Below are 24,099 nucleotides of genomic sequence, written 5' to 3' on the forward strand. Positions count from 1 at the left end.
GTACTTCTCTGATCCCTATTGATGATGCAAAGATTATCGCAAGAGGCTCAGCAATTTCCTCCCTTGCTTCCCACAGTAGCCTGGGGATATATCTCATCCGGTCCCAGTGACTTATCTAACTTAATGCTTTTCAAAAACTCCAGCACATCCTCTTTCTCAATGTCTATATTCTCAAGTATTTCAGTCCATTGAAAGTTGTCTCCACAATTGCCAAGGTCTTTTTCCTGGTGAATACTGAAGCAAAGTATTCATTAAGTACTTCCATTACCTCCTCTGACTCCACACACACGTTTCAACCTTCTCACCTGATTGGTCCCATTCTCACACGGCTCATTCTCTTGTTCTTCACATACTTATTGAATGCTGTGGGGTTTTCCTTAATCCTGCTCGCCAAGGCCTTTTCATGGCCCCTTCTGGCTCTCCTAATTCCACTCTTAAGCTCCTTCCTAGCAACCTTTTCTAGAGCTGTAACAGTACCTGGTTTCTTGAGACTTTTGTAAGCTTTTCTTTTCTTCTTATCTAGATTCTCTACATACTTTGTACACCATGGTTCATTATCTCTACCGTCCTTTCCCTGCCTCAATGAAACATACCTATGCAGAACTCCATGCAAATGTTCCCTGAATATTTGCCACATTTCTGCCGTGCATTTCCCTGAGAATATCTGTTCCCAATTTATGCTCCCAAATTCCTGCCTAATAGCATTATATTTCCCCCTACCCCAATTAAATGTTTTCCCAAATTGTCTGTTCTGATCCCTCTTCAGCGCTATAGTGAAGGTGATTGAGTTGTGGTCACTACCTCCAAAATACTCTCTGACCGAAAGATCTGACACCTGACCAGGTTTATTTCCCAATACCAGATCAAGTACAGCCTCTCCTTTAGTTGGCTTATCAACATATTGTGTCAGGAAACCTACCTGAACACACCTAACAAACTCCACCCCATCTAAACCCCTTGTGCTATGGTAATGCCAATCAATATTAGGAAAATTTAAAATCTCCTATCACAACAACCCTATTATTATTGCACCATTCCAGAATCTGCCTCCCTATTTGCTCCTCAATATCCCTATTGGGGGTGGGGTCTATAAAAACAGCCAGTAAAGTTATTGCCCCTTTCCTGTTTCTGACTTCCACCCACATTAACTCAGTAGACCATCCTTCCATGACTTCCTCCTTTTCTGCAACTGTGACACTATCCCGAAGGAGCAATGCCATGCCCCCACCTCTTTTGCCTTCCTCCCTGTTCTTTTTGAAACATCTGAAGCCTGGTACACTCAGCAGCCATTCCTGCTCCTGAGACATCTAAATCTCTGCAATGGCCACAACGTCATAGTTCTACGTATTGATTCACGCTCTTAAGGTCATCCACCTTGTTTATGATACTCTTTGCATTAAAGTAGAGACATCTCAAATCATCAGGCTGAGTGCATCTTTGCTCTAACATCCCCCTACAAGCCGTCTCTACTTGTGCTTCAACCTCCCCATCCTCTGCCTCTTTACTTCAGTTCCCACCCCCCTTCAAATCCTCCTGGATATTGGTCAGTCTCAGATTCAAATGCAACCCATCCATTTTGTACAGGTCCCACCTGCCCAAAAGAGGTCCCAATGATCCAACAATCTGAATCCCTGCCCTTGACTCCAATCCTTCAGTCACCTTATTCTATTCCTCTACTCACTATCATGTGGCCCAGGCAGCAATCCCGAGATTACCACCTTTTGAGATCCCGCTTCTCGGCTTCCTTCCTAACTCTCTGCATTCTGCTTTCAAGCCCTCTCCTCCCCCCCCCCCCCCTTGTCTACCTATGTCATTGGTACCAATATGTACCACAGCTTCTGGCTGCTCACCCTCCCATTTCAGGATATTATGGACGTGCTCAGAAACATTATGAACCCTGGCACCTGGGAGGCAAACTACCATCCTTGTTTCATTTTCACTGTGGGCAGGCTACATTATTACATGTGTCAAGCAAAGAGATTGTCAGGAAATAATTTAAGGGTATTCTTAAAGCCTCCCTGGGTGGGGAAATGTGCAACTTCCGCATAAGTACCCTCTAGCCCTTGTCCATTCAAATGGATCAGGAATATTTGTACTGAGAACCTTAATGTCCAAGCATCAGGAGGTCAGATATTCAGAGTAAATGCTGGAAGGAGCACATTACTTAACAAACTGCCCATTCATCTGCTCCACCAGTCACCTCTTATCTCATCCGTGGAGGAATCTGCTGTTCCCTCCTTCGACTCGTCAGCCACTTCAGTTCTCCTTGAACTGCAGACATCATTGAACAATTCAACTTTGATCATGAAGGATCATCGCAGCACACCACTGACTAAACTTAAAAGAATTCTGTGCAAAGGAGTCTTTGTTTCACTCAGCTTTTTAAAGTATGAATGAAATATTTCATTGTTGATTTTTTTTTTAAAAAAAGGTTCTAAAGGCTCTGCCGTATGGAATCTTGATGGTATAACGTATCAGTACCTGAAGTATCTTGGAAAAAAGCATGAAAATCAAGTGTCTTAAATGTTTTCTGTTGACTTCTGAATTGTCCTCCAATGAGATATCTTACCGAATAAGCACTTTGTTCTGGAATGAACTCAATTACATTTTATACAATGTATTTTGGCAAAAAAGGATAAATAAGGTTACCAATTATATACACTAAGAAAGGAAAACATCCTATAAATGATTATGCTATGATTCTGTTAAATTAAAAGTAATAAATCATCTTGTTAAATGTCAATTGTGGGAAAATATTACAACTATCATAACAGATTAAGTCAGTGTTCACTTGTGCAACAATGATGTAGCTATTTGGTAGTCATTCAGAACCTTTCCTGAAGTAATTGCAGATTTCCAAATACCGGTAAAAGTGGCTAAGTACAGTGTTTTTAGGTTTGATGTGCTGATTTGCTGTTTTGTAAGAAGAATTTTGAAATACGCTCAATAATATTTCATGGGAAGTCAGCTCAATGTTTAAAAAATGCATTTAATTGCTTTTGCTGTTCTGGAACTGCAAGTATCATGCAGCTGTACACTTAACAGCTGGGAGCTTGAGTATAAATTTTCAGCCATCCTCAAATCCAGCAGCCTCTGTCATTTCCTGTGATATCTTCTGACATTTGGCTTTAATCAGAGCACAGAATGCACCAATGTGTACGGCAGGGTGCATTGTATGGTTCTCGTTGTGTTGCAAAGAATAAGTGAACCTTAAAATATATATTTTCTTTATTCCACAGGATGACGTAACCTTCAATCAGGATTTAGCAGCAGCAGAAATGAGCTTGACATCCTGGTTTTTGGTGAGCAGCGGAGGCACTCGTCACCGCCTACCACGTGAAATGATCTTTGTAGGCCGGGATGACTGTGAATTGATGTTGCAGGTAACTGATTGAAGGGATGATGCAGTTTTTTTTCTGTATTTTCAGTTGAACTCAAACTTGAGCTCAGCAAAGCAATTCAGATTAACTGATTTTATTTGCATCCTTTGACAGAATTTATTAAAATTATTTAGATTATTTACAATAGTCTACGTTGTTTAATTAGAATGAAAGTTTTTAGACATGAATGTGACTCTTCCTTTCTGTGTGTGCTCAGCTTGGAAGAGAGAAGCTGCAGATCTGAAACAATCCAAAATGAATGTTGCCACATCTAGTATTTGCTTGAATTCCAACTTTCATGACATCAGATGTATTTCGGCCAGTGGTGAAATAATACTTTTCCCTAAAACTTTTATTCATTATCATCTTTATCTATGCCACAGAAGTTTGTTTTTATTATTTGCCAGAAATTAAACCCAACTGTTTTCCAGCATTTATAAAGCTTTTGTTTTCTTTCCCCTCCTTTTCATGCACTTTTATTTTGGATAACTTCATTTTTAAATTTTTTCCAGATGGCCAAAGTGTGCAAAGTCCTGCAGATACGAGTGAGTAGGAAGAATATATGAACAAGTGTTATTTCTTTAGGATTGGAATTTGTTTCCTAAAGTTGTGTGACAGATTTTAGTGAAATAAAACTTTAAAAAAAAAATATATATAGTACAGTGTAAATCACATTTAAACTTCTCTTGTATTCCTTCTCCTCCCTTAGCAACAAATATGTGTGGACATGAGCCTTTTAGTTTAAAACTGGATATGAGTGGCAATTATTACTTGTCACTTTTAAAGCTGCATATTCTCTTTATTCAAATTCACCCATTAGCCCTATACTCTTGCCACAGCTGTAGCCTAAACTGTTTCCAGTATATTTTGGTATTTGGGTTCCTAGCCTACATAAGAATTTTGGCCTGTTTTCTTTCAGGCATCATCCTAAATGTTACCAAGAAAAATTATATCATCATAAAAATAGTGTTCATATTCAGTAATTTCTCTTTAGCTCAGGGTCAGCAATATCAGTAGAATAGTACAATAGTGCTGACATTCAAATTATTCAGCTAATCTGATTAAATGACTTTAATTTACAGATATGAACAGTCATCTTCAGACTCAATTTTTTTTTTGCCTGGAATCTACAATGCATTCATGTGGATGCTGAAGAGAGATGTATGAATATAGTAAACAATGTGTCACTAAGTTGTGGCTAGAATAGAAATCCTTTAGAGAGTTTGCTTTAAATTACTAGAGATAATCAAACATTAGATATCTAGATGTTCATCTTTACTTTAAATGCCTGTGAATCTTATAGATTTCTCCTCTAGTTTTGCAGCTTTGATTTTTAAATACCTGAAGCTTTTCCCAAGTGATCTGGCATGCAAAAAAAAATCCATGTATTTGTTTTTCGTCAATTAAAAGATTTCTACAATTTCAGGACTTTGTTCTAAATAAAATTTATCTAAGTTGTCAAGATACCACTAATTTGACCTTTAAACATGGTCGTGCATGTTTTGGTGAGCCAGTTGTCTCTTGAGGAAAAAAAATCTTTGTTTAAATGTGAGTGGAAATATTGGAAACTGGGACATGTCAGAACTGGAAAAGACGCTTAAAAATTGTCAGTTGTTGGCTTTCCATGTGTGGACATTATCTCTACCTTTTGGGTTTACTAACTAACATATTTTCTTCCATAAGTTCACATTGGGATATTACACCACTATGGATGACTTTTGCACTTTTCTTCCTTTGTTGACCCAATAAAGGGCTTTCGACATCAGCATAAACAAATTTTTTTTGTGTTTCTACATCCCCCCCTTTTCATGTGCATGCATCTTTACTTATTAGTTGTCTTTTTCAACTGCGACCATTAGCAATAGTATAATTAAATCACCTATTGAAAATCTGCTTTCGCAACAAGTCTTTACTATCTTTTCACCTTTAGTCAATATGAAACTGACTAACTGTTCCAAGGATTGATATCAGTGGTCTAATGTAGATAACTAATTGTATGCATTGTTTACTCTCCATATTAATCTGTGAAAAGTATTCTGTATTTTTAAAGCAAAGCATGCATGGAATATTTAGCAGAAAGGTAAATAAAGTAAGTCCACATTTCCAAATGTTTTCTCTAGCTTCTCAGTACAGATGAATGCATAGAATTTTGCAGCATAGAATTGGGTGATTTCATTAGATAGGATGGTGCACCACACAAGACCTTAAAAATCAAATTGTAAAATAAGGTGGAGACAAGCCTGGGATTAAAAAGTTAATGTTTATTAGTTGCCATTTTGGTTGGTATTGTCATTTGCAATCATTGCTTTGTGGGAAGGGGCAGTTTGTGCCCAGGGAGCCTCCAAAAAAGATTAGAGATAAACAGCAGTCTGTTAAATGGATTGCCAGCTTGAATAGCTGCTTGATGTTCCTTCAGGTTGAAACCCATTACACTTCAGAATTAGGCCTTACATAAAAAGTTTCATACAGTATTGCCAACTTGCATGAAAGCTACCACACAGTTCTACTTCTGTTTTACCAGGCTTTGTAATACCAAAGAAAATTTGTGGTTTAACTTCTCTTACAGCATATGTGAATATTTAATGCTTCATTTTCAAATAGCTGGCAGAAAAATCTACCTTTTTGTCTTGCAAGGGATTTCATGATTATAAAATTCCTCTGCAGGCCAGATACCTTTTAGGTATCTTGATTACAGTACATAAACATCATAAAACATTTATTCCTCATCTGGGCTGAATATGGGCAATTGGGACTAGTGGGGAGGGTATGGACTAGTTGGGCTAAAGGGCCTGCTTCTGTGCTTTATTGCTTTTTTGACTTTGTAGATCCCAAGTAGGTTGGCCTCTATGTAAATCAAGATCTTGGCCCTCAGAGTAGGCAAGAGGTTTGATCCTTGCATATATTTTGATGTAATGTTCTTCTTCTGCACGAGGAATTCTTGGGTTGCTTTGCAAAAAGTAGGAGGCAAACTGGAAAGAAAATAAAGCCTAAAAATGAGTGGCAAAATCAAAAAGGAGGATTTTGAAAACAATCTTTAAAATCAGCCAAGGATCAAGAAAATGAAATGTTAACCATAAACAATTCATTCTGTATTACAGCTAGATTTTGTATCAATAAAGATAGTGTGAACTATAATAAAGGATTCTTTAGTGGAGTGAAGTGAATCTGGTTTTGAGAAATCTTCAAGTAAACATGAAATGAGATTGTTTGTTTTTATTCTGAATAAAATAAAATTTGTGGGAAAATATTGTTTTCTCTTTTCACAGTCCCGCAGTGTGGACAAGCAACATGCAGTGATCAACTATAACTCTACTGAAGATGAGCATAAAGTTAAGGACCTCGGTAGTCTAAATGGGGTAAGAGAGCCTTTGGTAGTCAGTAACTGATACTATATTTTTGTTGGAATTTAGTTTGATTTATTTTAATCATTATGTATCAAAATGTCTTTTCTGTTGAACTCAAACTTTTTATGTACAGAGATCCTGTCTGACCTGTTGAGTTTTCTGCTTGTGTTTCCAACAGCCTCTATATAGTGCTTTTGAAGTAATTTGTGTGCAGGGCTGGGAGGTATCAGAGTTCAGATGAGTGCTCTGGAGCTTATCATCTAAACTCTTTCACTTAAGTGCTTAAGTACTTCCTGAATATCAGCTGGATGACCAAATTCTGGATAATCCTTCCCAATTTTTCTACCTTATTTATTTTCTTTATGAATTGTAATACATTTTTCATTATGAGTAAACTCTTCTCAGGCTTCCAGCCGGGTAAAGTATCAATTTTAACCAAGGTTTCGATGACAAACTCTGCTGTTGATTAAGAAATGTTGGTTAAAATTGATACCTGTATATGCCAGGAAAGCACCAGATCCTCCTTCACAGTTTCCGTTGTTACGTACCCCGTAACTGGGTTGTCAAACCAGCAGAAATGGAACACTTGTTGGAGTCTGTAATTACTAGAAACTAATAAAATGTATTAGTAAATTAAGTAATACAGTACACTAAATGCAAGGATATAAATGTAACAGGTTAGCAATGATAATATACAAATATACACAGAAATATGGGAATAGGAATCAGCCAAGCTCTATCGAAGTCTAGGGGTAAATGATCAGTCTTCAAGTGAAGCAGAGTTCAGTTTAGTTTGGTGTAGTTCGAGGTAGTTGTTGTGGTACAGTTGGGGGGGGGGGAGAGAGAGTGAGATACAGCTGAAATTTCAGGCAAACCTTCCGTTGTCTTCTTGTCCCGTTGTGGTCACCGACTGTGACCCCTCCATTCCAGATGCGACCGTTCTTCCATGGTGAACCCGTCACCCAGCCAAGGGTGGACACACAACAGGTCCCCACCGGTCGTACCTTTACACCCTGTGAGCCTCTGGCCGAGTCCCGTGAATCAGTCCTCCAAACTCCCACCAACTTGTGGGGGCACAATGCTCTCTCCAGGGTCTTGTGGCGTGTCTGCCTGCGTCTTAGCAAACCCGCTATTTTATCTCTCCCCCCCCCCCCCCATGGGGTATCACCTGTCCATCAAACTTCACCACTTCCTGTTGTCTCAGCAGGAGTGGTAACGAGCAGTTCAGGTTCAAAGCAAATGTCCATGGCAGTGTAAGTGCAGATGCCAAAATACTGAATTTTCTCTCTCTCTCTCTCCCTCTCCCTCTCCCTCTCCCTCTCCCTCTCCCTCTCCCTCTCCCTCTCCCTCTCCCTCTCCCTCTCCCTCTCCCTCTCCCTCTCCCTCTCCCTCTCCCTCTCCCTCTCCCTCTCCCTCTCCCTCTCCCTCTCCCTCTCCCTCTCCCTCTCCCTCTCCCTCTCCCTCTCCCTCTCCCTCTCCCTCTCCCTCTCCCTCTCCCTCTCCCTCTCCCTCTCCCTCTCCCTCTCCCTCTCCCTCTCCCTCTCCCTCTCCCTCTCCCTCCCCCTCTCCCTCCCCCTCTCTCCCCCTCTCTCCCCCTCTCTCCCCCTCTCTCCCCCTCTCTCCCCCTCTCTCCCCCTCTCTCCCCCTCTCTCCCCCTCTCTCCCCCTCTCTCCCCCTCTCCCCCTCTCCCCCTCTCCCCCTCTCTCCCTCTCTCCCTCTCTCTCCCCCTCCCCCCATTTTGAATGGCTCTCCCTTATCTCTCTCATTAGCATTTTGGATGGCTCTCTTTTATCTCTCTTATTAGCAGCATCCGTTCTGCAGCTCTGCTTGGCTTCACACATAGCACCATTTTTCAAAAACATATTGGTCTTGAATAGGGGCAGCACAGTAGTGTAGTGGTTAGCACAGCATTTAATAGTACCAGCAACATGGCTTCAATGGCCGCTGCTGTCTGTCAGGAGTTTGTACATTCTTCCTGTGTCCGCATGGGTTTCCTCCCACAGTCCAAAGACTTACTGGTTGGTAGGTTAATTAGCCGTTGTAAAATTGTCCCATGATTAGGCTAGGGTTAAATCAGGCATTACTGGGCAGTGCAGGTCAAAGGACTGGAAGGGCCTATTGAACACTGTATATGAATAAAATATAAACTTTGTAAATTAGTAATATTTATTCCAGGCCTTCAATCTACCACCTAAGATTAATCTTTCTTAACATAAACTTTTGAACATTGATTGCTATCAGACCTCACTTTGTGGGGATTTCTGGTTATGATGCTGTCTGAACAATTTGGTTCACTAATCTCTTTCATCAAAGTCAAATCTGTTGCCCTTGCAAAAACATTTGCACTTTTGGCCATGTTGCACTCTGGAATGACGAAAAAAGCTATTCACATTAAGATTGAAAAATGCTGGAAAAACAGTTCAGAAAATATCTGTGGAAAGAGGAAAATATTTCGGGCATGGGACTTGTGATCAGTCATCCAGTTACAAAAAAACTTTATTAAAGGATAAAAGCAGGCTGAGTAACTGGCAGTGGCCTAAACCCTAAATTCAGAAACCACAGTCATTCCCAACCTTGCTGACTGATCAACAGATCATGTGGGGACTGGTGTCTAAATTGGGAGAGGTATCCCGAGTGAGGGCCTGATATATTTGCACTCACAGAATCGCTCCTTGCAAACAGCATGCCAGATCACTCCCAACACAAACCTAGGATAATTTGTTTGCACTGGCAGACCTGACTCTGAGCTAATCGTTCAGTGGAATACAGGTGAATGAGTGATACCAGACCCCAAGAAGACTTATAGCATCAGGTCAAATGCCTGTCATCTACCTCAGATAATAAATCAGTGCTCCTCCATTTTTAAACAAGACTTGGAAATGACACTGAGTAACCAGGGCATAGAAGGTATGTTAGCATGGTGGCACCACCGATGACCCTAGAAAGCTGAATGGTGATGGGCATAGTTGTCAAACTGAGTCTGTGGCAAGAGATTCAACAAGGATAATCAGTGAATGTTGTGTACTTGGATTTTCAGTTGACATACTTTCAAAGCTGTTATAAGGCTGCTTGACAAGTAAGAGCCCATGGTATTACAATAAAGATGCTAGCATGGATAAAGCAGCGGCTGATTGGCAGCAGGCAAAGAGTGGAAATAAAGGGAGTCTTTTCTGGTATGGCTGCCTGTGACTAGCGCTGATCAACAAGGGTCTGTGTTGGGACCGCTTCTTTTTATGTTACATATTACGTATCAATGAAGTAATTGCTGGCTTTATGGCCGAGTTTACAAATGATTCAAAGATAGGTGGAGGGTCAGGTAGTGTTGAGGAAGCAAGGAGGCTACAGAAGGACTTGACAGATTAGAAGAATGGGCAAAGAAGTGGCAAATGGATACATTAATGGGAAGTGTATGGTCATGCATTTTGCTAGAAGAAATAAAAAGGTAGACTATTTTCTACATGAAGAGAAAATTCAAACATCTGAAGTACAAAGGGACTTGAGAGTCCTCATGCAGGATTCCCTAAAGCAGAAGTTCACAACCTTTTATTTATATCATGGACCCCTACCATTAACCAAAGGGTCTGTAGACCCCAAGTTGGGAACCCCTGCCTTAAAGTTTAACATGCAGGTTGAGTCATTGGTGAGGAAGGCAAATGCAATGTCAGCATTCATTTCAAGAGGCCTAGAACATCAAAGAAGGATTTAAAGTTGAGGCTTTATGAGGCACTGGCAAGGCCTCACTTGGAGTATTGTGAGCAGTTTTGAGTCCCTTATTTAAGAAGGGATGTGCTGACATTGGAGAAGATTCATAGGAGATTCAAGAGGATGATTATGGGAATGTAAACGAGGACTGATTGAAGGCTGTGAGCCTGTACTCCCTAGAATTCAAAAGAATAGGGGGTGGGCGGGGTTGGAATCTCATTGAAACCAATCAAATGTTGAAAAGACTCAATAGAGCAGATGTGGAGAATGTTTGCTGTGGTAGGGGAGTCTAGGACCAGGGAGCACAGCCTCAGAATAGTGGAATATCCATTTAGAATGGAGGAATTTCTTCAGCCAGAGTGTCTGGAATTCATTGCCACAGGCAGCTGTGAAGGCCTGGTCATTTGCTATGTTTAAGGCAGAGGTTGATTGATTCTTGATTAGTCAGGGCATGAAGGGATATGGAGAAAAGTCAGAAGATTGGGGCTGAGAGAGAAATGGATCAATCATGATGAAATGGCAGAGCAGACTCAATGAGACAAAGGGTTTTATGATAAACCCTGTCTTTGCTAACCTACCTGCTGCACTTATGGTACATGGCAGTATTGTTGGGCCTGTCATCATGTGGGAGATACCTTCCATCATAGCATTCTGTAGTATTACTGTTGTGCTAACTCCAATAGACTAGGAATACATCTGACAGCACAAAACTGGGTATTCATCAGGCATGGTGGATCATTACCAGCAGCAGAAATGTTTTCCACTACAACCTATAATCTGTTTGAGCACATTAATGCTACTGTTAACTTCAAGGCAGGGGATCATCCCTGGTTTAATGAGATCAGTTTTATTTGTCACCTGTACATGGAAGCATGGAGTAAAATGCATCGTTTGTGTCAGCGGCCAGCAGTCTGAGGATGTGCTGGGGGTGGTTCACAAGTGTCACCGTGCTTTCAGCAGCAATTTAGCATGCCCACAACTTATTAACCCTTATGTCTTTGGAATGTGGAAGGGACGAGAGCACCTGGAGGAAACCTACATCAAGAATCTACATACTCGTGACTGACAGTAGCAGGCATTGAACCTCAATTGCTGGTGACGTTAAATATTATACTAGACACTTTGCTACTGTGTCGCCCTGCAGATTATTTAATACAGATTTCAGAAAGCCATGCTTAGTGCAGCATTAGGCAAACCTAAAGAAAATGTGTGGTGTACTTTTGGTGGTCAAATATAAAAGGAAAAGTATACAGTAAAGGCAGGACCCATGAGGCCATTGATACAGAGGGATCTTGAGGAAGATGGCTCCCTGAATGTAGCATCACAAGTCAATAGGATGGTGAAAAAGGTATATAGTATGGTTGGCGCCACCTGAAACTGTAAATGGAGCGATATACACACAGAGGGAAATAAACAATTGATATTTCGAGCAGACATTATGAAGGGTTTCGGGTCAAAATACTGACTTTGTTCCCCTTCATTAATGCTGTCTGACCTGCTGAGCTTTTCCTCCGGCATTTTGTGTGCATTGCATATGGCGTACTTGCATGTTGAATATGAAAATTGGTGTGTAGTTGCAGCTTATAAAATTTAAGCCACGTTTGAAGTATCGTGTACATTTTTGTTTATGGGGAAAGTAGAGGTTTTCAAAGGAATGCAGAAGGTGTTCTCCTGGATGTTGTGTGGATTAGAGGTATTAACTAAGGAGAGGTTGGACAAACTTGAACTGTTTTCTATGGAGTATCAGGCACTGATTGAAATGTAACAATTATAATAAGCACAGACAGGGTAGATTAAATGTCAAATACTAGAGGGCAGAGGTTTTAAGATGAAAAGAGGGAAAGTTGAGCAGCAATTTATTTGGGAAGTTATTTTATTCAATAGTAAGTGCCTGGCACCTGCTGCTAGGGAGGGTGGTGGAAACTGACACAATAGCAATGTTTGGAGCCTTAACAGGCAGGAAGTAGGAGTGATATAGACCACATGCAGGCAAATATCTAGTTCAAATTGGCATCATAGTCCATATAGACAGCATGGGCTGAAGGGCCTTTTCCTGTGCTGTTCCTGTTGTGTTTTAAATGCAAGTTATACAACTTCAGAACAGAAGACTCAAAGTGTGACAAAGAGCCAAACAGCCAAAAATGGAGAGAGCCAAGTGTTTCCATATCAGCAGAGTAATACTTGGCAGTCCTATTGCATCTAGCTGTGAATAGTGGTGGGCAATAAAACAAGCATCAGGAGAAATAGAGATGATAAACAATGGCAGTGCCTAGAATGTGAGAGCTAAAAACAAACTACACTGACCAGAAATACCAACTGAATGATCTGACTTGAATTCTTAATGTCAAAGAAGCCAGTCTTCAGTCATTTAGATCTATTTTTCAAGAAATAGCTTGTGGATATTGCTGTAGTCAGCATTCCAAGTGTATACTACAGAATTAGCTGAGCCCTAATTAAGTTTGTTGACTACACTTACAATACTAAAGATATCTAGACATTTATAAAATTAGTAAGTTCTGTCATGTTCACAGATATAAAAAGAGGAAAAATCTGATCCAGCTAATTGGTATCCAGTCATATTCTCAATCAAGAGCAAGGTAATAAAGGCATTTTCAATAATAGCCTGCTTTGCAATGCCAGGTTTTTTTGTTTGGTCCTATCCCACAGTTGCTGTCGTTTTCAGGATGTGTTGAAATGGAATGCCAAAGGTTCTGCTGTCTTTATAGTTATGTAAATTCTGACCAATATAATTCCATTCGCTCTAAAGACATAAATCAAGTGATGGACTGGATTTCTGATTATGTGAATCGGTCGATCCTTAGTGCTTGGATTCATATATAGTGCCTTGATAAAGTATTTAACTCCTACAGCTGTTTTCACATTCTACTGTCTCATTTTCTAAATTTAAAATATATTGAAGTAGGATTTTTTTAACTAATCTGCAAAACATTGTGCATCATGTCAAATCAAAAGAAAAATTCCAAAACCTGTCAACAATTCACTAAAAATTAGAAATCAATATTGTGAGGCTGAAAAGGTAATCATCCCCTTTATAATTACTACGCTAACTTTCCACTAATACAATATATTACTTTACCAATTCACCCAATTTGTTGATGTAGAAAATTGAAGGATCTCCTGCTTTCAATGAATTGATAAGGATAATGGGTAGATTTTCAACAGACCAAACCAAAATGAAGGGAAAAAAGAGCATTGAAGACATGTCAGGGAAAATATAACAGAAAAGTACAAATCTGGGAAAGGGTTCAAGACCACCTCAAAGGCACTTACATACCTCAGAGCTCAGTGCAGTCCATCTTTTTAGAAAACAGTGGAAAAAAATGTGAAACCACAGCTACACTGCCCAGGTCAAGCTGCCTTTCTAATGTTAGTTGCCAGAGAAGGATGGTACTTGTAAAAGAGGCTACTGAGACACCAGTATGAGCTGCAAAAGTCAGTGGCTACAAATGGAGATGAAGTTCATGGCTCCACAATCTCTTAAGGCCCTGTACAAAAAGAGTATTTGTGGAAGAGTGGCAAGGAAGAAGCCCAGGTTTTCTTAAAAGCATATCCTTGCCTGTAAAGAGTTACTTAAAAGATGCTATAAAGATTTGGAAGAAGATCTTGTGGCCAGGTGAGACAAAAGTAGAACATTTTGGTCTGAACACTAAGAGCATGTGATGTAAATCTAATACTGTGCATCAACCAGGTAACACCATCCCTGCTGTAAAGTATGAGGGAGTTTGCATCATACTGTGGGGTTGCTTTTAAGCGGCAGTGACTGGAAATCTGGTCAGGATTAAAGGGAAGATGAATGCTGCTAAATAGAGATTCTGGATTAAAAGCCTGGTAGCCTCTGTCAGAAAGCTTAAATCGGTGATGAAGTTCATCTTTCAGCAGGACAATGACCTAAGGCACACTGCTAGAGCGATCATGGAGTAGGTTCAGATGAAGAAAATTGATGTCCTTGAGTGGCCCAGTCTCAATACTTGACTTTAACGCAATTGAGCATCTCTGGCAAGAGCTCAAGATTACTGTCCAGTAACCTGGCACAGTGTGAGCGATTTTGGAAGAAAGAATGGGCAAATCTTGCTCCATCACATTGTGAAAAGCTAATTGAGACTTATCCAAAAAGACTACAGGCTGTAATGGCTTTGAGAGGTAGTTCAACTAAATACTAAGCCAAGGGGAATGAATACTTTTGAACTGCTAACATTTCAGTTTCAGAATATTTAGTTCTTCATGCTTTACAATTTTCACTGTATTTTGGGCTCTACAATGTTAAAAAGGAGCATGTAATTGAAAATCCCTGGTCATTTATGTGACCAAAGGGTTAGGGGCTGAATACTTTTTCAAGGTACTGTGTGCATTCCATTCAAGCTTGCTGTAAAACTAAAGCACACACTCAAACTGTTGGAGGAACTGAACAAGTTAGATGGCATCTATGGAAATAAATAAGCAGTTGACATTTTGGGTCGAGACCCTTCTTCAGGACTGAAAAGGAAGGAGGAAGAAGTAAGAATAAAAAGGTGGGGGAGGGGAAGAAGCATATCATTCCATTTGCTCTTAAAAAATATGAGGGGTGATTGATATGTTCATGGCCTAAGGTAGAAGGAGTCAATTTTAGAAAACCTAGCACATTTATTTTTCAACATAGTCACATCCTACATTTACACACTTAGTCCAGCGGTCGTGGAGCATACAGATCTTGGACCTCCAGAAAGCGTCCACATCAGGGGTAACTCATCTGGGTGATTGATAAGTTCGTAGCCTAAGATAGAAGGAGATGAGTTATACAGCTCTTGTTACATGAACATGCAGGTCAATTTTTTGAGTGATTATGCAGAAAGTTTAAAGTTAATAACTCGACTCCTTCTACCTTAGGCAACGAATTTATCAATCACCCTGATGAGTTATTAACTTCAAACTTTCTGCATAATCAGAGTTGAACTGCATGTGCATGTAACAAGAGCTGTATAACTCATCTCCTTAGGCCACGAACTTATCAATCACCCCTGCTGTGGACACTTTCTGGCGGTCCAAGATCCGTATGATCTACAACTGCTGGATTAAGTGTGTAAATGTAAGAGAGGACTATGTTGAAAAATAAATGTGCTAGGTTTTCTAAAATGGGCTCCTATCTTAGGCCACGAACTTATTAATCACCCTTCGTCAATGTAACTTTGTAGTTAACTATCTTTGTTTTTATCCAGGAAGTTTGAAAACAATTCTATTACAAATTCTATTTTGAAGTATGAGAAATAATCTGTTACTGGTTCCTAACTGGAATGCCATTATTTTCACAGACATTCGTAAATGAAACCCGTATACCAGAGCAGACCTACATCACTCTGAAGATTGATGATAAACTTCGATTTGGTTATGATATCCTTCTTAGTGAACACTGAAATTTTACAAATTGATTTGCAGCCTACTAAACTGAAATAGGGTATTCAATCAGGTTTGTCTGTTCTGATACTTATTCTCACATAAATATCCTATATCTCTCCATCTTGCTGTGTTAACATCCTTTTATTCCAATCTACTTCGCATTCATCAAGCTTCTCTTTAAATGTATTTCTTTTTCTCTCACCAATTCCTAACAGTAAATAGCACTTCTGGGTTTTTTTTAAAATATATGCATGTGAATTTTTAATTATTATTTTAATTTGGCCTTGTCAAGAGTCAAGTGCAAAACAACAAGCAATCTCATCAGATTTCTGTTTTCTAAAACTTAATCAATTTATAAAACCAACTCTCAGCCTTTTGAGATTACTGTGTAATTCTCTTAATCAACAATCTGGATATGTGGACAATTATATACATGCAAGCCATTATCTAGTGGTGTCATTTTAGTAAACAGTGATAACACTGCTTGTAAATATATTTAATGGCATTAGCCATTATACATCATGCTACAGCTGATTTCCTTACCGCACCCTCCACAACAATTAGAAATGCTGATGATTACTTTTCAACAGCTAAAAATATTTCAGTTTGCACGCTGTTCTTTTGTTCCCAAGTTTCCTTAATATGCTTCACATACTAATTTGTTTACTGTGGTGAGAGGGGAACTGCGAGTCCCTGAAGAAGCACTTAAGGTAAGGGCTATCAGTATTAAGTTACACGATATAATGTTCTGCATCCATTTTAGTTCTATTACGCCATAATATCTGTGCACTAAAAGTAAAACTTTTGGAAGTAACTGAATCTTGTTTCTAGCATGAAAAGTTTACAAGCCAGTTGCAGTTACCACAGAAACCTCCAGAGGCTGAAGAATCAAAGGAGATGATGGATGGCTCTGTGGAGGCCAGAGCAGATATGATTGTCAGTACGGTAGATTTGCACAAGGCTGCAGGTACTTTGCTTCTTACTTAATATAATATTAGATATGTATTGTTTATTAATTGTACCTTTTAGTCATTGCAAAATGTTGCATTAAAATTTTAATGCATCACTTTTACTTTACTACTCTTTGGGGCTGTTTATTACTGATTATTTTATTACATGTGCTCACTGTTGGAGGTATCTGAGCATGCAGTCAGTTCACTTTGGTGCATAAATTCTGTATATTTATGTTTTAATGAAACTGAATATGGAACAATTTATCTTATAATTAACAAATGAAAATAATGAAAAATAGGTGATTAAGGTGAAGTTTAGAATTTATATATGCTTAATGCTGTACAGTTCAGTTTTAGAGTCATTAAATTGGAACTATGGAACTTTGTAAAAGTTGGTAATCATCTCAGCTATCCATCATCATGTGCTGTGTGGCAGGTTCTGTAATTAAATCAGTTGTGTTAAACTGATTCCAAAATACATCAGATATTTGGATCTCAAAATAACTTCTGCCCAAAGTAAAATTAGAGTTTCTTATGCTTAGAGAAAATTTTCTTTGGAATTTCTCAGTTCGCAAATCTTCCCTGTAAATGTCAGTGTATAACTAATATAAGTACTTATTCTTTAATATAGCGATTTATTATTTTTACCTCCAGAATTTATTCAAACTTTACTGTAATTTTACTTTAAAAAGGCAGTTGGCTTAATGTTGAGTTATTTTTCAAGTATCCTTGAACATATTACATAAATCATAGTTGTTGTACATGTACTTTACGAGTGAACATATTAGTTTTGCTGAGACACTGGAGGTGGAAATAATGAGAAGTCTCTGAAGTATTTGTGGATCTTTAGAATTTGTCCCTCAAGATGAGGCAGGACAGTGGCACAGCTAACAAAACTGCAGTGTTGTGTCTACAGTAATCAAGGTTCAATTCTGAGCTTTGATATTTATGTGGAGTTTGCATGTTCTCCCTAACGTCCATGTGAATTTCTTTTGGCATATGGGAGGAAACCAGAACATGAGAGAGACGTGCCTAATGTCTGTGTGAATTTTCTTTGGCATATCATATGGGAGGAAACCAGAACATGAGAGAGACGTGATGTTGGTACATCAATTGACTATTGAAGATGGATGACTGGGCTTGTGCAAATGCGAGGAGAATAAGCTGCATTGAAAATTCATGAAGGAATAGAGTAATAGAAATGAGCCCTATTTCTCGTAAATATTAAAATGGAATCTGCATCCACCATCTCTGCTGGCAGCTTATTCCACACTCTCACAACCTGCTGAGTGAAGAAATTCCCCTTCATGTTCCTCTTAAATAGCTCACCTTTCGCCCTTAACCCATACGTGTAATTCTAGTCTCACCCAACTTTAGTGGAAAAAGTCTTCTTGCATTTATTCTATCTATACCCCTTGTAATTTTGTATATCTCTATTGAACCTCCCCTCATTCTCCTTGGAATGAAGTCCTAACCTATTCAACCTTCCCCTTGAATCTCAGTTTCTCAAGACATGGCAACATACTTGTAAAATTTTCTGCACTCTTTCGGTCTTATTGACATCCTTCTTGTAGGTAGGTGACCAAAACTGCACAAACTGTGATCTCAGGATTGCTAATTGTGCTATGTGCTACTGAACCCAGAAATGAGAAGGTCATCCAGTTTAATAGATGGCTAAGGAGATGATGCAGGAGGGAGGGTTTCAGAGTTTTGAATCATTTAACTCTCTTTGAGGGAAGGTGGGACCTGTATAGGAGAGATGGTTTACACCAAAACTGGAAGGGGACCAAGATCCTAAGATCCTAGCAGGAGGTTTGTTTGTGCTGCACGTGAGTTGGGGTACAGTTTAAGTTGCAGGAGGATAGAAGCCAGAGCAGATAGTGAAGTGGTTGTGTAGAGAGAAGTTGTTAAGCCTAAGAACAAAGACAGGAATTGAAAGGTTGAGCATGGTGGGACTAATGTTCTGAGTTGTGCATATTTCAATGCAAGGAGTATTGTAGGAAAAGCAGATGAGCTTTAGGGCATGGATCAGCATGTGCAGCTGTAACATTGTAGCCATTAGTGTGACCTGGTTGCAGGAGGACCAGGATTGGCAGGTTAATGTTCCAGGGTTCTGTTGTTTTACACTTTATAGAGTGAGGGGAAATGTCATGGCAGTGCTCAGTCAGGACAGACCGGAGAGTTTGTCTGCTGAGGCTTTATGGGTGGAACTGAGGAATGAGAAAGGGATGACCATGTTAATGGGATTATATAATAGTCTACCCAGCAGTCCATGGGGGATTCATAAGGCGAAAATTTCTAAGTAAGCAAGTTTATTTGTATATAGAGAGATTGCAGACTGTTGCAAGAAATCTAAGGTTTGGATGGTAGGTGATTTGAACACATATTGACTGGGACTCCCATGCTGTAAAAGGGCTGGATGGGATGGAGTTCCTCATGTGTTCAGGAAAGTTTCATTAATCAGTTCCTAAGTTTCAACTAGAGAGAGTGCAGTACAAGATATCCTATTAGGGAATAAGACAGGGAAGATGATGGAAGTTTGTGTAGGGAACACTTTACACTTAGTGATCATAATGGCATTAGTTTCAACATAATTATGGAAAAGGACAGATCTGGTCCTCGGGCTGAGATTCTAAAAGGCCAATTTTGATGTCATCTGAAAGGATCTGGTAAGTGTGGATTGGGACAGGTTGTTTTCTAGCAACTGTATACATGGTAAGTGGGAGGACTTCAAAAGTGAAATTTTGAAAGTACAGAGTTTTTATGTTTCTGTCAGAATACTAAGCAAGGAGAACAGGTTTAGGGAGCCATAGTTTTCAAGAGATATTGAGGCCCTGGTGAAGAAGAAGAAAAAGAAAGGGGTGCAACACAGGCATAGGCAGGAAGAACAAATGAGGTACTTAAGTAATATAAGAAATACAAGAGAATACTTAAGAAGGAAATCAGGAGGGCTAAAAGAGGACATGAGGTTGCCTTAGTAGACAAGCTAAGGAGAATCCCAAGGACTTCTACAGGTATGTACATTAAGAGCAAAAGAATAGCAGGGATAAAATTAGTCCTCTGGAAGATCAAGTGCTCATCTATTCATGGAGCTCAAAGAAGTAGGGAAGATCTTGGATGGATTTTTGCATCTGTATTTTGCTCTGGAGACAGAAACAGTCTATACAAGTGAGGCAAAGCAGCAGTGAGGTCATGGACTGTATTTCGATTAGAGTTTTGTATAAGGATTGTTTAATGTTATTTCCTGTTCAGAAGCACAAGGAGAGTGAAATAATTGTTACTCAGGATCCAATGCAGTACAAAAGAAAGCCAAAAGATAAAGAACACAAAATAATAATAATAACAAAAAACACCATCAGTATAAAGCTTTATATAGATAGATTGATTGTATGTCCATAAAGTGACACTAGGCTGTACGTAAGGTGACTGATGGGAAATGAAGTAGTAGTGGTGGAGTTGGTGGGTGGAGGTGTTGATCAGCCTTACTGCTTGGGGAAAGTAACTGCTTTTCAGTCTGGTGATCCTAGCACGGATGCTTTGTAGTCTCCTTTCTGATAGATCTGTGAGACAATAGTGTTCAATGCCGAACTGAAATCCAAAAACAGCATTCTGACACAAATATCCTTGTTTTCTAGTTGTGGCAGGGCCAGGTGAATGACAGAGGTTATGGCATTTGTCATAGAGCAGTTCTGTCAGTAAGCATATTGGTAAGTGCCCAAAGTGGCACCAGTGGAGTTTGTGATATATACCATTACCAGCCATTCAAAGCACTTAATTTGTGGTAGTGCCCCTGTGCTGTAGTCACTTGGTACTACAGATGTAGAGTTCTTTGGTACAGGAATGACGGTGGCTGATTTGAAGCTTGTGGGGACAGCAGCCTGGATGAGTGAGGTGTTGAAGATGTCGGTGAAAGCATCAGTGAGCTGATGTGCACGCTCCCTGAGTACTCAGCCTGGGGTATTGTCTGGTCCGGTAGTCTTAGGAGGATTGACTCTGCAGAATCCTTCTTGCATCTGGGAGTGGGGGGTGGGGGGGGGGGGTGAAACAGCTTTTATGGCCAGTGTTGTATTGCAGGCCTGGAAATGTGTATAAAAGTTTTAGAGCATTGAGGGGGGGAGGCACCAGTGGTACAGTCAATGCTGTTTTCCCGTGCGTAGTCAGTAATGAGCTTAATGCCCCACCACATACTCTATGGATTGTTGTCAGAAAGGTGTTCAATGGTTCAATTTAATATCAGGGAATGTATACAGTATACATTTTTACTCTGCAGAATCCACGAATCAGAAGAAAAACCCCAAGGAATGAATGGCATAAAAAACACCTCCCATGCAGTAGCAGCAGCAAAGCATCATCCGAATTTTTTGTGCATTGGTGATCTTTGCCCTCTTGATGAGGTTTCTCTTGGTTGCTCAGAGAACTGCTCTGTCACTGGACATGAAGGCAGTGTCCCATGACTTTAGTGGGAAGGCATCTTGGCACTTAGCCAGTGATTCTGGTTCGGCTGTGAGATGACCATTCTTAAGGTTCCAGTGTTGTCTGTGCACTTACTGATGCAGTTGATGTCAGATGAGGCATATTCCTCAAGGCCTGTGAATACTCAGTTGGTGACAGCCTCTTTGAATATCTGCCAGTGGTCAGTTCAAAACAGTCCTGAAGCATAGAGATTGCCTTGTTGGGTCATACATTCATGGTCCTCTTGACCGGTTTCTTCATTTTAAGCAATGGTTAGTAAAATTGCTTGGATTAACATTATGGAAGTTTTTGAATTGTGGGAGGAAACCCACAAGGAGGACGTACAGGAACTCCTTACAGAATGGCACCTAAATTGCATCCTCAACAGCCTAAGCTGTAATATTGTTGTGCTAACCGCTATGCTATGGTGATGCAATAAATAAAAAAGTCTGTGGATTTTTGTAATTTTATTTAGATAGAGTGCTGAACTGGCCCTTCCAGCCATGCCACCCTGCAACCCCTGATTTAACCTAGCTTCATCATAGGACAACTTGCAATGAACAATTAACCTTCTAACTGGTACATCTCTGGACTGTGGAAGGAAACTAGAGCACCCAGAGAAAACCCATGCATTCGACGGGCAGGACGTACAGAGACTCCTTGCAGAACAGCACTGGAATTGAACTCTAATCTCTGGAACGCCTCGAGTATAACAGCGATGTGCTAACGGCTATGGTACTGTGGCACCCTACATATGGTCAGAGAGGCAAGATGAGGATGTGGGATGGCTTTGTAAATACTATATCTGTTTGTATAAATGTTGCCGAGCCTATTTGTTCTGCTAGTAGCCGTAGTGACGTGTTGTGGGACTTTGGGTAAGACATCCTGTAGTTAACATGATTAAAGTCTCCTGCAATTATGAAGACACCATCCAGATGCTTGTTTTGTAGAGAGCTGATGATACCATAAAGCTCTCTCAGTGCATTCCTCGGTGCTAGGGGAAGATGTAGACAGCGGTGATGAACGTGACAGTAAACTGCCTGAGCAGGTAATGCAGCCTTCATTTAATTATAATGTGTTCAATTTCCCCAAAACAATGACTGCTAACCACGGATGATTTTGTGCACCAACCTTTGTTTAATGTACCCATAGATTCCACCTCCTTTGGATTTCACTGATGGGGGAGTTTCTGCCTGCGCAGAACAGAGGCATCCCATCGAGTTGAAATGCCAAGTGAGGCATGTTGCCATTTAACTGTGTTTCGGTGAAAGCTAGAATGCAGCAGTTTCTCATCTCTGTGTGTTCATTCTTAGTCTCAGCAAGTCCATCTTATCTAGCGAGCAGACGCCTGTCTGGTCAGGTTAACTCTCAGCCTCGCGAGTACCCCAGCTCTCTTGTCAAGCTTCTGTTTCCTCTCACATTGCTTGCATCTGCCACTCCCTTGGCTGACCTGCTCACTGTCAACGTGTCTGGTGTTCAGAGTGGTTGCCTCTCTGACTAGAGGCCTGTGACTAGTGGTGTGCCACAGGGGTCGGTGCTGTCATTGATATCAATGATCTGGATCAGCAAAATTGCAGGTGACACCAAGAATGGATTGTAGTAGATAGCAAGCAAGATTATTAAAACTTGCAGTGGGATCTGGACTGGCTGAAAAATGGCAGATAATGCAGACAAGTGTCTAAACAAATTCTGTTTCTCTGGGTCAAGGTGCAATATGCAGTTTACTTATAGTCACACATAGTGCATTTCATGACAATCCAGCACATATAGTCACAAAATAATATTAACACAAGTCCCTGACAGGCATGAATTGAAGATTGACAAATTGACATAATGAGTGAGATGTATGTTTATATAAGCCAGTAACATGTTACTGATACGGTTATAATAAAACAGTCGTATAAATATTTGAAACAGCAGCAAGAAAAGATGAAAAGTGACCAGTGCAGAATGAGTGTCTGAGTTGGAGAGTGTGGTGGGATGGTGATGGCAGCAGAGTGTTAAGAAGTCAAACCACCTGGGAGAAGAATAGCTTCCTTCTATGTTTTAAGGATAGATGGAGATTTTTCCACAAAAGCTTTTAGTTTTAAGGCCTTTAGCTGCATGATTTCTTATCATGTTTTGCAATTTCATAGATAATCAATAACCAGCTTAAACTGCTTGGAGTTTACAAAGCAGTATGGCATGTAGTGCAAAGTACATCTGCAGTATTTTGTGTTATAATAAAAATGGAGAAAAAAATATATTTCTTCTTGAGAGTTTTACCAAACATTGAAACTTTAAAATTCTGTATTTGTTATTGCATCCATTTTACCAGGAATTTTTAAACTGCTGCTACTATAGAACCATAGAACACAACAGCACAGTATAGGCCCTTCAGCCCTCCATGTTGTGCTGACCCATATAATCCTTTAAAAAAAAGTACCGTAGATTCCGGACTACAGAGCACACCTGATTAAAAGCCGCACGCTCTAATTTTAGAAAGAAAATCAATTTTGTACTTGTACAGGCTGCACCGGATTTTAAGCCGCAGGTGTCCCACATTGTAATATGAGATATTTACACAGAAAGATATTACACGTGAGGATTTTTTAACTCTTAATTAAATCCATATGGTAACATAAACAAATACATATTGCAAATGCTTTTTTTTTGAACAGTGCCTGTAACACAGCTACTTTTAAATATACATACGTATTGGTAACACACAAATTACGTTGCATATACTTTTTTACTGAGCAGTGCACGAACAACATTCCAATATCTCCTAACGACTGGTAAAAAAAATATATTTACTGCAGCCTACCAGGAAAAGTTATTGATCGCCTTCTTCATCTTCCTCCTGCGCACTAAAACCATCAAAGTCCTTCAGTGTCC

The 24,099-nt window shown here is 39.8% G+C and overlaps 1 protein-coding gene across 6 annotated transcripts in view; it reads left to right on the plus strand.

The window, feature by feature from the left end:
- LOC132402669 (centrosomal protein of 170 kDa-like) overlaps nt 1-24,099 on the plus strand; it is a 177,974-nt gene that overhangs the window by 42,576 nt on the left and 111,299 nt on the right. For 4 of the 6 annotated variants that reach the window (XM_059985607.1, XM_059985611.1, XM_059985610.1 and 1 more), the window contains exons 2-6: nt 3,240-3,383; nt 6,647-6,736; nt 15,733-15,811; nt 16,469-16,527; nt 16,649-16,784. In XM_059985607.1, the coding sequence (XP_059841590.1) occupies nt 3,279-3,383; nt 6,647-6,736; nt 15,733-15,811; nt 16,469-16,527; nt 16,649-16,784 (469 nt within the window). In that variant the 5' untranslated portion in view covers nt 3,240-3,278. Of the gene's footprint in view, nt 1-3,239; nt 3,384-3,892; nt 3,926-6,646; nt 6,737-15,732; nt 15,812-16,468; nt 16,528-16,648; nt 16,785-24,099 lie in introns of all 6 variants that reach the window. The other 2 variants (XM_059985606.1, XM_059985608.1) reach the window with 1 other exon arrangement.

This window comes from Hypanus sabinus, chromosome 12 (assembly GCF_030144855.1).
Source record: "Hypanus sabinus isolate sHypSab1 chromosome 12, sHypSab1.hap1, whole genome shotgun sequence".
NCBI lineage: Eukaryota > Metazoa > Chordata > Chondrichthyes > Myliobatiformes > Dasyatidae > Hypanus > Hypanus sabinus.